Source organism: Cloeon dipterum, chromosome 2 (assembly GCF_949628265.1).
Source record: "Cloeon dipterum chromosome 2, ieCloDipt1.1, whole genome shotgun sequence".
NCBI lineage: Eukaryota > Metazoa > Arthropoda > Insecta > Ephemeroptera > Baetidae > Cloeon > Cloeon dipterum.
The window spans coordinates 1,190,227-1,206,953 of NC_088787.1; the positions used below are offsets into that span (position 1 = coordinate 1,190,227).

Below are 16,727 nucleotides of genomic sequence, written 5' to 3' on the forward strand. Positions count from 1 at the left end.
CCGTGGGAATCACACTGCCTTGCTTTTACATCGATGGAAAAATAATTTTAAAGTTTTGTACGCAAAAATAGATTAAGAAAAATACTTCAATGTTGAAATCGTAAAATTTCCAGAAGTGGTCCACCGTTTTGGCCTGAAGGAAGCACACCAGGAAGTCGAACGCGAACGTTTCCTCGTTGATTACTTTAAAAAGAATTATTTAGTGTTCGCAGAGCAACTTTTCAATTATAATTTCTGTTTTATCATAATTTTGTTTAAACCACGAGAAATTAAATGGTGCAATATTCTACCGTTTTTACCAATGAATTCAACAAGAACTATACATACTATTGATTTTTCTGCATTCGTAGAGTTTGTTCATCATTTCAGAGGCGAAATCAAAGTGGGCCGAGTATAATTCGTCCAGCATTTCATCAAACGCTGCATCTTCGAATATTCTGCTCTTCTCACCGGTAAGAGGTTTGAACGACAAGATAAACTTAATTCGGTTCGTCTCCGCTTTGTTCATCGTATCGGCGTCACTTTTGAAAAAAAATGGACTTCTGATTCAACTGTTTGATTTTTATTTACATGGGATGCATCATTCTTGACAACAATGTCAGGTAAACGTGCAGGTTGATTTTGGTCGAGTTGTACACCTAGGTTGTATTGTTTAAACTATTAATTTATCTTAATTAAACCTTTCCTCGACTTTACCAGTCCTATGTGCTCTGCAAGGCATTGAATCATTTTCTGCAAGAAGAACTAAATTATTACATCGAATCTGTTTATAATTTTGGCTTCACTTTGGCTGCGTAACTGGTTCTGCTCAAATCGCCAGTGTTCCAAATTTTCTCGGCATCGCCTTTCATAGTTAACAAAAGAGAATTTGAACAGCAAAGAAAGAAAAATAAGAAATACTTTCTTTTACTCTGAAATTCCTCCTGCAAGGTTGATAATGCATCTGCGATTTGAAGCCCACTCCCATTGGCGCCTTTTTACAAAATTAAATTTAATTCTAATCCCGTTATTCTGACAAAATACCTCGCAGATGATCTGTTTCTTTTCCGAGCAATCTGCCAGCGCCAGACTCGGCTCAACTTGATCCCCAAAATCGATGTAGACGCACGAGTTGCTCGCAAATCTCGGATCGTGGCCCTTTTTCCAAGTCAGGTCGTTTTTCAGGTAGTCGTTCAGGTAACCGGTGCACCACCGCAATTGTCCGCGGCAAGAATCGATATCCCGCCCAGCCGTCCAGACCTCCGTCCGAAAAGGCAGATCCCCTTTCTCATTCGGGTTACTATTTTCTGATTTTTTTATAATTTTAATATCTGAATAGAACTTTAAAAAAGCTAAACTGTAAGGATTGCCCAAGCAGTATTGCTTGTTTGGATTGTGGACTGAAAGGAGGTCCATTCCAAGGGAGCAGCACCGTTTGTAGGCCTCGTCCCAAGTGCCCTGATTTCAGATTTCGTTAAATCCGATGCTTTATTATTGTGAATTCATTACATATTCATCATGCAGCTCGAGGATGTTGCTGTCGCAACATGAATGCCAATTCCCGAAACGCCAGGGTGCTTTTAACTGAATTAATTTTTCGTTTGAATGCTTTAATTCCCAACTCACCAAGCAAGACTCGAAAGGGTTGCTTCAGGAACAATTCATCCTACAGAAAAATATAAATAATTTTTGAGATTATTTCTAGGATTCGCAATTGTACCTCCATGACGCAATCAGGTATGCCTGTGCACTCTGGCAGATCGCAGTTGTTTATTTTGTCATCCTACCAGACTTATTTTAAATCGATTTAATGAGCATAGTTTTTGTAACCCTGATTTCGAAGGTCTGTTCCGTTCCTTCGCAGCCCAACAGCAGTTTGGATGCGCAGACGGTGGTTTTCACCACTAGAGCAGCGCTCTCCTCACTGGTTCCTTTTTCTCGGAACGAAACGGCCACGCAATTCCCCCCTTTTCGGATTCCATAAATTTTATTTTGGTTCAATTCTGATGCGTTGTGGAGGAAGTTTTCAAAGTGAAGAGGGCAACCTGCTCGAGTCATTGCCGACCAGTAAACCACATTCTGCACGGCTGCAAAAAGTGATTTTTAGACAGGGCTCCCTGACACTCCGAATCAGGTTATTATGGAGCCTAGTTCCTCAGCCAACATGCCGAAAATCGGTGGAAACGTTAAGCTTTTGGTCAGGAACGATAAAATACCGTTGCAAGAAAACGACGATTTATGTTTTCACTGATTTTCGTTTTAAAAACCGAAATCGACCATCTGTTAATGATTGGTCACGTCAAAAAGTCGCATTTGGGAACGATTTTTAAAGATATACAGTTATTTGCTTTGTCGAAATGGTCCCAAAGATAGTTCGTCACAGCTAAAGGTTTGAGGCCCAGACTGCAGCATGTCATCCAATTTTCCTTCCAGTTCACCTTCGAGAATATATTTTTAATTTGTTTGGGAAACCTGTATGAAAAATACCAATTTCTCTCCAAGGAAATAAAATCCTAATTTGGTTCGCTCCCATGTTCCGCGGATCTCATCATCTGCCTTTAAATTAGTAAATGTTTCTACTTAGAATTAAAGAATAACCTTTTCTGAGGTACGTTTTCCCGCCAATTACTTGAAATAGGGACTCCTGCAAAAATTTGTTTCCTTATCCATTCAAATATAAATAATTTCCTTATACATCTTTCTGGCACTCATTCTGTGGCGGTAAAATGGGCCTCGTGCACGTCGACTACATTCCGGAATGCAAATAAATTTATTAAAGAAGCTCCATTTTGAATTACCTCGCAGAAAAAAATAGCTTCAAAGGAGCAATCCATCGGTTCAAATTTCTTCTTTCGAATTCTGTAAATAATGCAGTAGGGCCGAGTAAAGTTGCTTAAATTCAAAGTGTAGTTTAGTCGAGTTTCCACATTGTTTGGACACCAGGTGACGCTCGAGCACGAATTCGTGGCTTTGTTCAGCGGATCGCTCTTCGAACACGGCGCCGCACTCGTCCACAAAAACTCTCTGGCCTCTGAAGCAAGATTATAATTTTCAATTTATTTTCATACCTGTGTAATTACCAAATTTTAGTCCTTGAAAGTAAAAATACGAATCGGCGATTTCGTCGGGCGTGTCGAGCGCCAGCAGGTGCAGTTTCCGGTACAAACACGCCTCCACTGCAATGCCGTACTTGACCTATTTGAAGGGAAAATATCGAGTTAATTCATCGTCTCGGCACATAGAGTAGTTTACTTTGTCAAAGCTTTCAAAAGTAAATCTCAATCCTTCTATGCCCTTTTGGTGGAACGCTCCGAGCTGTCGGTCTCGATCGTCAAGTACTTCGGTTATGACGTCTTAGACGCAAATTAATTATGATTGATTTTAATCCTAGTTATTTATTACCACGGTGTCCTGTGATGAAATCTTGAATAATTTGTATAAAAATTTAAATACTGTAAAATTATAGATAATTGTTGCTAAACCTTCACTTTGTGCCGAGTCTTGTACGTTCTAATTTAATAAAAAACATATTTTTAAAATATTTGCAACAAAATTATGAACCAACCTTTTTTATTCGATTGTAATTTCTGCACAATGGATAATTCGGACTCTCTGTTTTCGGACTGGAGGTCGTTGGCTTGACTATAGTTCTAGTTGTCGATTTCCTTATTCTATTTTTCAGGGTTTTGGTTGTTGCTTCCGGCCTGCGAGTGGTAGTTGCACCCCAAACCTCTAAAGAAATTAACGTGTGAGTCCAGTTCCTGCATTAAATAGAAATTATAAACAAACCTGCAACAATTACGAGGAGCGAGAGCAGAAAGAGGACTTGAATAAAGAGCCTTGTCGCCACAACCATGTTGCGTTTTCACTCTGTTAAAAGCGATGTTCAACACCAGCGACCAGAGAGACTGTTTCCTGTCAGCTTGTGCGTTTCCTGAAAAGCAGTTTTCACGGAAGTGCTCGTTTCGCTTCGTTGCCTTTATGCGCGCACACCAAGCACATCCAGACTCATAAAATCACGTCCACCACAAAACTTGCTTTCTGTTAAAAGAGATCAAACGTATGTTAAACGCAAGCACCACGCAATTGTAGAATATAAAATTTGCAAAGTGATGAGAATGTTTTTACTTTAATTTAATAACTTTAACATTGTGTTATTATGACGTGCAGACTGTCATCGTGATTAAATCGCTGATAAATTTATTTCCTCTTATACAGAAATGGAGATTCGATTTATACTGTTTCTTTAAAAATGAGTCTATGCACGCTAAAAGAATTAATAATCCGCAATCGCAAGCGTAGAAATCTCCAAATTGACGTCCCAGTGGGTGACGTTGTGCAGTTGAGTTATCAACCGGATGATGGCGCCACAAATAAATTTTTATTGCTCGGCTCTAGAGCTTATCCTCGACTCCACCAGTTGGCAGCACCTGTGCCCCTTTCCCGCTGTATCAAGGCAGGATGTTGGAGAGTTTGATAAGCGTAGCTGGATGAGAAACATGCGAGTGAATTAATTGCTTGCTCTGTACAAATATAGATGTTCCCCGCGCTTTTAATGCGAGCTAGTGACTCGAAACTCATTTCGTTACGTGCGCGGAGGCGAGAGTCGCGAGATAATTTCATCAGACACGCACAAAGTGGCCGCCATAAACTGTGCTTATTGATGAAAATTTCAAATTGTCGAGCAGCAACTAATTTTATTGTTTCTCCTAGGATTGATCGCTTTTTTAATTAATTTTACGCTGTGTTTCTATCAAACAGGCTGCGTGGAAGCAAAATTTGAGCGAAACTGCGAGCAGTTAAAGGTTTTTGATTCAAGTTTCTCTTAAATCACGAGAAAGAGGAAAAATTACCTTTTTTTTCATGCGTCGACCGCAGACTCTTGCAAGCAAACAACTCTGTCGTTTGAGCCACACCCTTTGTAAGACAAAAATCGAGCTGAAATTCAAGAAAGAGGGCAATGAAATTGTCAGAAACAATCCTATATGTTTGGTATTTTTTAATTTAATGTGTTCCTGGAGGTGCGCAAGAGAACGTAAGTCGTCCCTTACAACCTCTTCATGGCTTAGAGTGAACAAAAAATTATCATAAACAGGAGAAAATTCATAAGTAATGCGTTCTAAATTTTAATAATCCACACGCACAGTTAGAAGAATTTAAACCAACTTCTAATTTAAACCAGGAAATTTTTCAGCGCTTTTGGGATTTCCCTTGATAAATCCAAGAGCCAAAAAGCAGCAACACATTTTCTGCTTACCTTTTTTATCCAGCGAATGGGTGCGAGACGAGACGGATGTGTGCTCCACTACTTGTTGCTCTCGTCACATCGGTGATTATGCCGCTCCGCAACCGCACACTCGCCTCTGCTCGCGGTTTCTGATATCAGTGTTGCGTGCTTTCCATTTCCACCGCAATCACGTTATTATGCCAAGTGAAGGGGATTTCTAGCAGTGATAAAGAGACCAAAGGCTGTTTTTGTTTTCCTAACTTTCAAACAGCGGGAAAGTCCACTTTATGCTCGTCGAAAAGGAAAAAATAAGCGGAGGAAGAGTGCGATCAATGATCTTTTAGGCGTGAACACGAATCCGAATCGTGGTGCTTGATAGATCAATTTTAGAAAACAACAAGGAAATTATACAAATTCTTTGCTTAAGTAGGATGGCCGCATTTTCACTTTAAATATTAGCCAATTTATATCTTTAAAAATTTAATTTAAATATTCTTGACGGCCTATGATGAGGGAGGAAAAAATGTGTGTCGAGATGCACTCTTTAATTTAGATCAAAGTATTTGGTAGATTTGGAAAAATACAAAACAGGATCCTTTTGCACATGCGAAAATTTATTAACTGTTACAAAGACTCTTCATTCAGAAAGAGGTAAACCAGAAGGATTTTGAATTTTTTGAAGCTGAAGGGCGGTTCCTTGATGGCCTTACGCTATGGCTTCCAACTGACGTCACCTCTCTACTAAAAAAAATCCTTGCACTTTTCTAATAATCACTAAATTCCCCTTTATTTGAAAATGATAATAAGCCCGCTAGTAAAACTATAAAATGGCCATAGCCAAGAGGAAAACGAAGTCGATCAGTATTCTTCTTTGGCAACGTTTCCCTCTGCACCGCTTGAACCATCTATTCTGAAAGAGGCGAGCAAATCGGGAGTTAAATAATGCAATGAGTGGATAGTATAAAATTAGATTAATTGGTTATTGTAACAATAATTTCTTCAAGAAATAGACGGACCAAGAATTTATTTTGGTTTCGAGAAGTTCAAAGGAAGTTACCTGGCGGGGCCTCGAACATGTACGATTTGGCTCCGACTGCAGCCTTCAAAAGCTTCTGACTTGGCTTTTCTCTGTTCGTGTCAAACACCGTCATCCAAAGGGTTCCATTTTGGTCCAAAGCAATAGTAAACGGCCAATAACTATCCTTTCCAGCGACCTAAAAACAAGCAATGAGTGGAAGTTTAGTGAAATTTACAGTTGAAATGCTGGAGGGAATTTTTTGATGGTGCCTGATCTTCAAGGCTGAGCACAATGCTTTTACTGGCCCACAAAATTATTTATTCTACTGTGAAATATTATTTTAAATTGGCGACTCCTTATCCTTACCTCACGAAAACGCTGCTCCTGAAGTGGTTGGGAAGAGTTCCAAGAAGATGCGTAATTCTTCCACAAAAAGGCGGCATACACATGCGTTAGAACGTATTCGTATCGTATTTTTCTACAAAGTTTTTATTAAATATGGTCTCAAATCAATGATTACATTTGTATAATTTTTATAAAATTCTTCCCGCCAAAAGAGAAAGCAAGACTATCGCACTGGCTCTATTGCAAATTTTAAATGAAATTCAAAACGTTTTTGCTCGCGATGGAAAGCAAAGTCGAAAACGAGAAGATCTCTAAATGATTGCATAATACATTTGTCTTACTGTCCTAAAAATCTTAATGTTGTGGACTTTGTAGAACAGAACAAAAACGGAAAATATGATTATATGACCAAATAACTTACATACAGCTCGAAGAACTGGAGCGGCGTCTTGATCTTCTCAAGGAGAGCTCGGTGTCGCTGATCCGTCCCTCAAACTCGGCGTCGCGGTGACTGCCTCTCCTGGCCAATCGTCTCTTTATTTTCACTATGATTCCTTCAACGACCAGAAGGGCCCAAGCACGATCAGTTTGGCTAAAAGGTTTCTTGTATAAAAATAATAAATCCCGTAGCAGGACCGAGAAAAACCAGGGGTTAATATCACTTTAAATAATATCCATTGAGCTTTGAAATTGAAAAAAGCTGCTCCACAGTGTCCACAGTGAGCCCTTATTTAATAGAGAAACATTCAGATTACTTTATCGCTCCTTCAATTATGCTGCTGGTCAGGAAGAAGGAAAAAAACAAAGAGGATTGAGCTTAGAAATTGTGTTGGTTTTGGTTTATTGCTCAAAGTGACTCTAACACAGAGAAAAATACTTTTGATCGCGAAATTGGCCATTAATTAAGTTACTGCTGAAGGAATAAAGTTAATAACGTGGGCGAGACTTTGAGAATAAAAGTAAATTCCTACTGTGACTGGACAGGCAAAAAAGGGGGAAAACTAGTTGGCAGAGGCGGAGGAATGCGATGTTAAGCCACCTCGAAGGCTCGGGGGTGTTGGAACGCCGCTTATTGGGATGTCTCGAGCCAGTCAGTGATTGGAAAATATACATTTTTGGGCGTGCAAGATGCCAAAACAACGTTAAATTAAACAGTGCTCGCTCGACGTTAAAGGCAAAAAAGGAAAAGCCAATTTTACACATAAAATGGTGGTTCTTGTTTCGAAGACTAGGGTCTGCAGGCGCGCGTTGGGGAAGATTCAGGCCGTCGAGAGTCACGACACCTCTCTTCAATTGAGCATGTTAAAATATTATCAATGGGAAAAGTTTATTTATTACCGAATGCAAGATCGGTTTCTTGCGAGATTCATGAATCATTTAGTTTGCTCCTTGTAAGCACAGATTCTCTCCTTCTTCAGGGCCATCTATGTTCCCCTCTTAGCCTTTTCACTGGTGGAAGTTGGCTCAACATGAAAAATTGCAGAGTCTGAAAAGGTTCGAGGTCTCTAATTATCGTCTGGGTTGGCAAAGAAACGTAAGCGATTTCAAGTAAATTTTAGAAAATCCGCAGTTTTTCCAGAAAGTAAGATATATTCAAAATTTTGTGACATTATAACACCTCAAACCATTAATCAAATTTAATTAACTAAATCGTTTCTCCTTAGCAATATGTCTCATAGAAATGATAAATTTTCATGCCAATTAATATTACAGTCTTTTATTGATGAACAGGCTGTTTGATTTTTACGGAGATTTAAAAAAAATAAAAATCTCGATTAAAAGATACATCAATCTAAACTGGAGCATTTTTAAGCTCTAATCAATGGCTGTCGAAGCATTCATTGCAGACAATGTCAGTGTAAGTTTGTTTAAAAAAATCGAAAACCTAATTTTAATCACCGAGGAAAAAAAATTAATGAGCTACTCAGGTACCTTTAAAATTTAAATGAAAGTGTCGAGTTGTGGCGTCTAGGATTCATCCAGATCCAGAGATGTTTGAGTGTTCGTGATTAAAGTCTGATTGCCTTCCGCACTTCCCTGCCACCTTCAGGGCAATCAAAAACGTCCGTCCAGCTGGGAGTGTGGAAACAGCTTCTTGTTACGCGCTTGCAATCAGATGCTGAATGTAAATTCAAAAGACCTACGTTAAAATTTGATTCTCAGCAAAATCGTTGCACCACCTTCAGGGAAATCGAGACTGGATGAGAATGAAGAAACAGCTGTTTTCGCATTAAAAGCAGAGCTAACATTTTAAATTCGTCAGAAAACATGCTATATTTGAAGTAAAATTAAAAGTTTATCGGATTAGACCAGATACAATTAGAAATACATGAAAAAGAAAAATGTTGTTATTAAAGTTATTACAGAGGGTGTTCTTCGTAGAGGGAAATATCTTTTTCGGTCTATAACAATCGATTATCAAGGAGGTTAACACGATATTTTTACTCTGAAAATGTAATATTTAACAAGGATTTTGATATTGCTGCAGAAAATCTGCAACGGGAAGATTAAGATCAAACTAATCTTCTTAAAAGTGGTCATAATAAAAAGAGGATGACTCTCTCACCTTGTATTAAGTTTTCGAGTGATTGATTTCCACAGAAATTTAATAATTTATTTTCAAATAATTTTTATTATGGTTCTGCAGGGCTATTTTGCCCCATAAATTGCCACATCCAGACAAATAAATTCCATAATAAAAACATAATTATTAGAGAAGTGAGACATTAATTCAATATTTTTTGAAAAAAAGTTATTTTAAGAGTTCATCGAATGCATTTACGTTTTCGTTGAGACAAAAATTCGGTGGGAGATCATTCCACATGCGGTAGCTTTAATTTAATAATTTAATAAATATTTATTAGTGCATAGATATATTGCTGCAAGTATGATTTCGCACTTTCGCAGTTTCATATCGTTTAAAAAATTAAATCAATGCCACATAATGACTCTTAATTAACTCCTAATAAATGCACAAGTAGCACGAAGATTATTCTCTATGTTTTGGAATAAAACCCATGAATCATTCAAAAAGTGTTTTAAATTTTATTGAATAACGCTTTCATTATATTCCTTACCGCCAGTAAAGTACAGAAACTAAAATTTTGTAAGCAACATTTACATAAAAACCGATACTATGCATATTTAATACCTATTTTACCAAAAAAAAAATAAAATAAAAAATAATAATGTCTAAATAAAATACAAGGATCTCCAAAACTCTTATATTCTTGTCTAGTTAAAATGTTGGTATGTAAAATGTACAATCATTAAAATTAAGTGATATTTTAAAAATAAGCCACCATTTCAGAAAACACCATGAAAACAACGATATTAGCTCATCTGGAACTTGCAAACTTAAATTAAAATTGAAGCAACAAAAAGCAAACAGGTCAGAATTCTGAGAAAGAAAACTCTAATTTAAATCAATCGCATTTTTAGCCAGGTGCCGCTCCTTCGAGTTCATCAAACCTTTTAAGTAAATGAGTTGGAAAAGATTCGTCAATGTAGTCACGAGCACATTTCCCTTCACTGTCTCGTATGGTAACATCCACAATTTTAGACAAAAGTTTTTCGAAGAAATTCCTATTCCAGAGCTTTTTCTTGCAAGCAAGAATCAGCGGGGTTTCGTTCAAAGCATTTCTTGCGTTCAAATCAACGTCACCTTGCTCCACAAGCCAAACAAGAAACTCATCATCCCTGTCGTCGTCGTCTAATTTGATTGCCAGATGCAGAGTGGTATCTCCATTGTTCAAACGCTGTTTAACCAAATCACCATTCAATTCATGAATGAATAACGCCATGGTAGAGTTTGTTATTGCATGGTGAAATGCGTTCATCCCGTCGTTGTCTGTCAGAGCCAAATCTGCGCCTCTTTTGCACAACTCTTGCACCAAACAAGGTGAATCTTCTAGCCTTTTAAATGAATACAATTTAACGGCGTAGTGCAGGGCCGTTCTTCCATTTTTATCTCTCGCGTTTATATCAACGGTTTTTGCGAGCAAAATTTTAGCAATAATCAACTTTCTCTTCTTGAAAGCCAGCAGAAGCGGTGTACGTCCCTCGCTGTCTGTTACATTCAAGTCATTTTCGCATTGCTCCACAAGCCAAATAAGAACGTCTTCTTTCGAGTATCTGTCTAATTTGATTGCCAGATGTAGAGAGGTATCTCCATTTTTCAAACGCTGATTAACCAAATTACCATTTAATTTGTGAATGAATAGAGCCATGTGAAAGTTTTTTATCGCATGGTGAAATGCGTTCTTCCCTTCGTTGTCTGTCTGAGCCAAATCTGCGCCTCTTTTGAGCAACTCTAGCATTAAATCAAAAGCATTTGAATATCTTATCCCACAGTCTTCATCCAATTGAACGGCGTAGTGCAGGGCCGTTCTTCCATTTTTATCTCTTGCGTTTGTATCAACGGTTTTTTTCAGCAAAATTTTAGCAACAATCCATTCTCCCTCCTTGCAAGCCAGCATTAGCGGTGTCTCACCCTCGCTGTTTGTTACATTCAAGTCATTTTCACATTGCTCAACGAGCCAAAGAATTTTGTCAGTGTCAATGTCCCACGTTTTTAATACCAAATGGAGGGTTGTGTCTCCGTCTTTAAGACGCTGTCCCAACAACTCATTGTTTTTCTCGTGAAGAAATGAAAATACCTCCAAGTGATTTATTCCGTGGTGCAAGGCATTCTTTCCCTCGTTGTCTCTTAGAGTCAAATCCGCACCTTTCTCGTGCAAAAGCTTCACTACACACAAGTTTCCTTTTTTTGCGGCGTGGTGCAATGCGCTCATTCCCTCCTTGTCTGTTAAAGTCAAATCCGCACCTTTCTGAAGCAAAAGCCTCATGAAATCCAAGTTTCCTTTTTCTGCGGTGTAGTGCATTGCAGTTTTTCCCAGTATGTCCGAGGCATTGACCTCAACATTTCTGCTCAGCAGCAATTCGGTGACTCTCCAACACCCTTCTTCGCAAGCCAGTAAGAGTGGTGTATGGCCAGAAGAATTTTTCGCGTTTAAAACGGTGTCGTCTACTTGTTCTATAATCCACAGAGCGATCTCTTCTGTTACAGCACCATACCAACTCAATGCCAGATGTGGAGTTGTGTCTCCATCTTTTGTACGCTGCTTCAAAAGATCTCCGTTCTTCTCATTGAGGAATCGTAACATTTCTTCGTTTTTGATAGCGTAGTGGATTGCATTCTTTCCTTCCAGGTCCGTTAGAGTTAAATCTGCATTGTTTTCAAGCAACAACTTTACCAAATCAACATTTCCTCTTTTTGCAGCAAGGTGCAGTGCTGTCCTTCCTTTACTGTCCCATCTGTTTAATATCTCCTTCAGTTTAGATCCAACACAACCCTCGCCAATATCTTGATTTTGGACTTCCTCGGTCGTGCAGTCTAAAATCTTTTTCACAAATTGCAAATGTCCGCTTTCAGCAGCAATATGCAACGCAGTCATCCCTTTTTCGTCAACCACATTGAAGTCTCCACCCAGTTCTATCCAAGTTTGCAGAGCCTCTAAATCACCCCTTTCAGCGGCTGCATGAAGGCACGTTCGCCCACAATAGTTTTTTACTTCCAGGTCGATATCTTTTGTCATCAAATAGTCAACAAATCTCAGTCCTTTTTTAACTGCAATACGCAACGCAGTGCAGCCATTGTTGTCCTTTGCTTTTACGTCAACTCCAATCTCTTCGACCAGTAAACGCGCTTCCTCAAAAAACCAATAGCTGGATTTCGGAAGAAGAATATGCAGCCCTGTTTGACCACTTCCAGTTTTCTCCTTGGCCAGCTGACTATCAGTGCTGTGCAACAATCGAATCACGTCTTCTTTAAGGTAACGCCAATTGCTGCAAGCAAAATGAAAAGCATTCCATCCATTTTCGTCTACAGCTCGAATATTAGCACCAGAATGGATCAACTCTTGGACACGTTCAAGATATCCATGTTCCGCAGCGCAGTGAAGAGCAGTTTTTCCTCTTTCGTCTGTCATGTTAATGTCACTTTTCTGCAGAATTAAGAAATGGTCCATGCATAATTTGTCCTTCCGGGACCAATCTCTTGGATCTCCAATTGGTCGTAAGGTGTTCACGTCAACCCCTTCTTCGTCAATAAGCATTTGACATATTTCCAAACATTTACTTTTAGCTGAAAATCGTAGAAGACTTTCATCATCACCATATTCCGCGTTTTTCAAGTTTGGGCACTTTTCTATTATAAGTTTCGCGATTTCCTTGTGCCCTTCTTTAATAGCAGAATGTAAAGCACCCAAATGAGATTTTACTTTATTGATTTCGAAAGTTTCTTTGTTGCATTGCAGTCCACTGATGTTTTCCTCTAAAAAGAATTTGACCAGGTCTAGATCATTTTCTTCTACAGCCATCATCAAAGGATCCCAACTTTCACCATCTTCATCTATGGCTAATTTTGCGCCATGCTTAAGCAAAACTTCTACGCATTTTATAGCTCCATTGTGAATAGCCAAATATAGGGTGCTACCTTCATCACCTTGAAAATCTTTGTCGACACCATTTTGCAGCAGCAGATGAAGAATTTCGCCGTTATTCTTTTTTGCTGCAACCGCTCCAGCTTCTATTATAGATTTTCTAGAGTGGATCATCTCTGGCAATGTAGGAAATTTTGTTTTTAGCTTCTCAAAGAACAGACAAGCGTTCGACTTGGCTACTGACTTCAACAGGTGAAGTAAAATTATAAGCAACTCATCATCACTTTGGATCAAGTCCGTGTCGAGCAGCATGATTGCAATTTCTTCCGCACCTTTGATTGCTTTGACCAAAAGAGTCCTATCCCTTGCAACAGTAATACGGTTTCCCTCTTGGTTTTCACTGAAGGTGATAATTGGGTAAACCATTTTGAAAATATTTATGCAGCCATCGGAAGCAATCAAACCCAAAAAAATATCTGGTTTCAACTTCATGACTCTTAGAATTGATGCTCTGCGCTTTTCGATTTTTTCCACGTCATTCAAAACTGTGGAATAGAACAGATTGACAAACTTTCTGCACCACGAAAACGACTCCCCTAAAAATAAATCTGCAATATTTTCAGTGCTGCTTTGGATGTCCCAATCGCCACTATTCTCGATTTCACGTAGGAAATGTTGGGCTGCGAGAAATTCGGCGAAAGTCTGATGAATGAAAATAACATGGTTGTTTTGAAACGAGGCAATGCCATAGTAATTGTTTTTTTCTAGGCCGTCTTTCGCGTAATCAGGAAGTTCAACTCCTCTGATGTGGTTGCTTGCCAACTTTTGAAGATCTAATATAGCAAAGGCTAATATTTCTCCAAAATCGGCTTCATTGTTCTTGTCAACTGCTTTCCTGATCAGAGTGTCTTTCACTTTGTGTTGCACGACCTTGTCGTAGATTTGGTACAAGTTTCCTTCGGCCCCGTACTTGGCAACCAAAGAAAGGTGCAAAGGATTTCTCAAGATGTCCTTTGATGTCATTTTTTTTAAGAAATCTTCCCAATCGTCTCGACTCTTGCCCGTCTCCAGCTGAAACAACTCCATTTGCTGCTCTTCATTCAAGGGTTCAATCTCTACTAATACAGCTTTTGATGTTTGCTTTTGGATAGCTTCTGCTGCGTTAGGTCTCGTTCCGATCCATACGGATATCAGCTCCTCTTCTAGAGCTTCGATAACTCTCAATGTTTTTTCTTGGTTATCAGGACGGGTAATTTCATCGAACCCATCAAGAATCACAACACATTGCTTTTTTTCTATGCTTTTTATGATTTCCTCTTTCGAATTCTTAGTGGCTTTCACGAGAAATTCAATCTCAGTCACATTCCTGTCTAGAGAACTGAACGGAACTCTCGGGAGTGAAATGCGTAAAATTTTGAATTGTGGATTTAGTTTCCCGAGTTGAAAAGCCATCTCCCTGAGGATTGTCGTCTTTCCTGTTCCTGCGACTGAACTCAAGAGCCAAATTTGTTTTTCTTTTGCTGATTTCTTCACCAAGCTGTCGAAGCTGACGTGATATTCTTTATTTTTTTGAGAATTTGTCACTGAAAAGCTAAGTTGAACAAAAGAACTGGGCCAGTCAGGAAAATTGAGAGGATACTGGAGCGTCGAGTTAAGAAAATCCCGATTTTCCTTTGATTCGGAAATGAGCAGACTTGCGAGAATTTCTTGCAGACTCTTCTCCGTTTTCACCTTTTGCCCATTGAAGATTTCGATCAGCTTTTGAAGATCATCTATATAGACGAAAAAATTTTAAAAATGAATAATTACGAGAAAGTAAATAATACCCTTGTTGTGCAAAACTAGGACTAACCATCCACTGTGGTTTGTTGCGGATATTCTCATGTAAGGCTGTATAAATCCGGACTATATAGAACAAAAGGGTGTGTGATACTTTAATATGATTACTTTTTTAATTTGGCTAGACATTTTGGAAATTAATAAAATACAAAGTCAATTACCGCGTCAGCAGAAGAAGTCGTTTCCTGGTTCACAAAGAATAATAATTTTGGTTTTCCAATCCACTGGTCGTTTTTTGGCCCGATAAATTCAAGCAGTATTTGAGATACTACTGCAGTTTCTTGACCGTCCACCTGCACGCAAACCTCATTTGTGTCCTCGTTTTCAGTCACAAGGCCAAAAAAAATCAGAAAAATGCAGCCAATGTCGAAGTCTCGCCACGAGGCTGAAATATGCATTGCATGATTACAAGCATTTAAATAAAATTAAGTCGTACAACCTTTATTAATGGACGTCCACGGCGTTCCACTCAGCTTCAGTTTGCTGGTCTCGAAATCTAGGTTTTGGGACAGCGCGGTTTGCACTTCATTCAACTGCTTGTTTCCCTCTGTGACAGCGGAAAAGAGAAGCGCAAGGCGGCGTCGCATATTTTCCCCTGTGCTTGATTTCCAAGAGTAAAACTCGCGTTTGATGCTCATTGCGTCAGATTTCGAGGAATCCCGAGGACTCCTGAAATATAAAATTTTATCATAACATATTTGTCAACACCTATGTGGATACTCTATGTAAATTTTTAAATTCAAGGGAAATCCTGATGAAAACTCACTTTGAGATGACAAAACTTCTGTCCTGGGAAAACATCTTGAATTCTGGAGTCTGTCCAGCGGTTCCTTTGACCGAATCTTTGTGAATTTCATTTTGAATATATGTCAGGACATTTATGAGACTCTCGTCCTTCTCAAGAGAATTTAGAACCTTGCAAGTAAGGTGGATGAAAGTTGTTCCTGTTGCCGGGTCTCGATTGGCCAAGGTCGCTGCGAAAATAAATGCAAAAATTAGAGAACTAAATTTGTATTGACATCAAGAGTCTCACTTTCGACCGTTGAGAAGAACACAACCGTGTTTCTCGTCAGAGGGCTGTAGGTGATTCGACAAGAGTTTGCGTTATTGAAATTATCATCAATTGCGGGAAAAATTGTGTCTTTCAGCTCCCCTCTACATGACTGTAAATAATCATTTTAATATCAATCTTGGTTATTAGAGCAGAGACTCACTCCGAAGTTTATAAATTTCAGACATTCGTCGAAACCAGTCAGCTTTTTCAGAGACTCGAACACGTCTGTTGTTGTGAAGGAAACAAATAACTCGCTCAGGTTTAGTTGGCCGTCACGCCGCTCATCCACTATCTTGCGAACATCGTCCTTGACGTAGTCTGTCAAGATTACTCCATCTCTGTCGCCGTGAGAAAGAATGTAAAGCACAAACACTGATGGAACGTCTGCGTATGATGAATACTATTATAAAATAAAATTTATCAAATAAATTCATCGTTTTTACCTGAACAGCCAAATTCCTGTAACAGTTTTTCTCGATCGGAGAGAAGTTGGAGCATCTTCCCCTTTTCTGGAGACAACAAACTGCGGAAGTTGCATTTCCGGTTCTTCCTGAAGGTTTCATCCAGATTCTTTATGTCCGTGTCATCACCGTCCCGGAAAAGGTCTTTTATCTCCAGCTAGCAAATATTGGGTTCTTTTAATATGTAAGTTATAGGACATTCCACTGATGTAAAAGTGAAACTTTCAAGGACTCAAGCGGTGTGGCTATGTTACTGACGGCACAAGAAAATGTGACGCTTTTGAAACTATAGGGAATGTACCGATTAAAATAAAGTTCGTTTCATATTCTATGAAAGTTCCGAGAACATTAGCTGGCTTTC

General features: G+C 38.9%; 2 protein-coding genes and 2 long non-coding RNA genes across 4 annotated transcripts; all 4 read right to left on the minus strand.

Annotated features, from left to right (window-relative positions):
* Window positions 1-1,337: 1,337 nt before the first annotated feature.
* On the minus strand, window positions 1,338-1,634 carry LOC135935750 (uncharacterized). The gene is made up of 3 exons (XR_010574247.1): window positions 1,606-1,634; window positions 1,489-1,556; window positions 1,338-1,437 (listed from the first exon to the last, which is right to left on the minus strand). It is a non-coding gene; the product is annotated as an uncharacterized LOC135935750 (long non-coding RNA).
* A 209-nt stretch (window positions 1,635-1,843) lies between these two features.
* LOC135935311 (uncharacterized) lies at window positions 1,844-2,619 on the minus strand. The gene is made up of 4 exons (XR_010574200.1): window positions 2,578-2,619; window positions 2,467-2,531; window positions 2,318-2,417; window positions 1,844-2,066 (listed from the first exon to the last, which is right to left on the minus strand). It is a non-coding gene; the product is annotated as an uncharacterized LOC135935311 (long non-coding RNA).
* A 3,180-nt stretch (window positions 2,620-5,799) lies between these two features.
* Window positions 5,800-6,894, minus strand: LOC135935872 (uncharacterized). Its single transcript, XM_065478448.1, has 4 exons — window positions 6,845-6,894; window positions 6,591-6,702; window positions 6,264-6,420; window positions 5,800-6,116 (listed from the first exon to the last, which is right to left on the minus strand). Exons 1-4 carry the CDS (start codon window positions 6,892-6,894, stop codon window positions 6,112-6,114), a joined length of 324 nt encoding a protein of 107 aa, XP_065334520.1. The 3' UTR covers window positions 5,800-6,111.
* A 2,697-nt stretch (window positions 6,895-9,591) lies between these two features.
* On the minus strand, window positions 9,592-16,497 carry LOC135936653 (uncharacterized). Its single transcript, XM_065479539.1, has 8 exons — window positions 16,349-16,497; window positions 16,066-16,289; window positions 15,885-16,014; window positions 15,618-15,825; window positions 15,291-15,520; window positions 15,013-15,236; window positions 14,839-14,917; window positions 9,592-14,784 (listed from the first exon to the last, which is right to left on the minus strand). Exons 1-8 carry the CDS (start codon window positions 16,401-16,403, stop codon window positions 10,007-10,009), a joined length of 5,928 nt encoding a protein of 1,975 aa, XP_065335611.1. The 5' UTR covers window positions 16,404-16,497; the 3' UTR covers window positions 9,592-10,006.
* Between the last annotated feature and the right edge of the window lie 230 nt (window positions 16,498-16,727).

Bases quoted from the DNA above. Each gene is read 5' to 3' on its own strand.
- LOC135935872 (XM_065478448.1), bottom strand. From the start codon at position 6,894: ATGCAATCATTTAGAGATCTTCTCGTTTTCGACTTTGCTTTCCATCGC. The intron at 6,703-6,844 runs GCAAAAACGTTT...AAAACTTTGTAG, and splicing joins GACTTTGCTTTCCATCGCGA to AAAAATACGATACGAATACG. The intron at 6,421-6,590 runs GTAAGGATAAGG...GCTTGTTTTTAG, and splicing joins AGGAGCAGCGTTTTCGTGAG to GTCGCTGGAAAGGATAGTTA.
- LOC135936653 (XM_065479539.1), bottom strand. From the start codon at position 16,403: ATGCTCCAACTTCTCTCCGATCGAGAAAAACTGTTACAGGAATTTGGC. The intron at 16,015-16,065 runs GTGAGTCTCTGC...GATTATTTACAG, and splicing joins TGAAATTTATAAACTTCGGA to TCATGTAGAGGGGAGCTGAA. The intron at 15,521-15,617 runs GTGAGTTTTCAT...TTTATATTTCAG, and splicing joins AGAAGTTTTGTCATCTCAAA to GAGTCCTCGGGATTCCTCGA.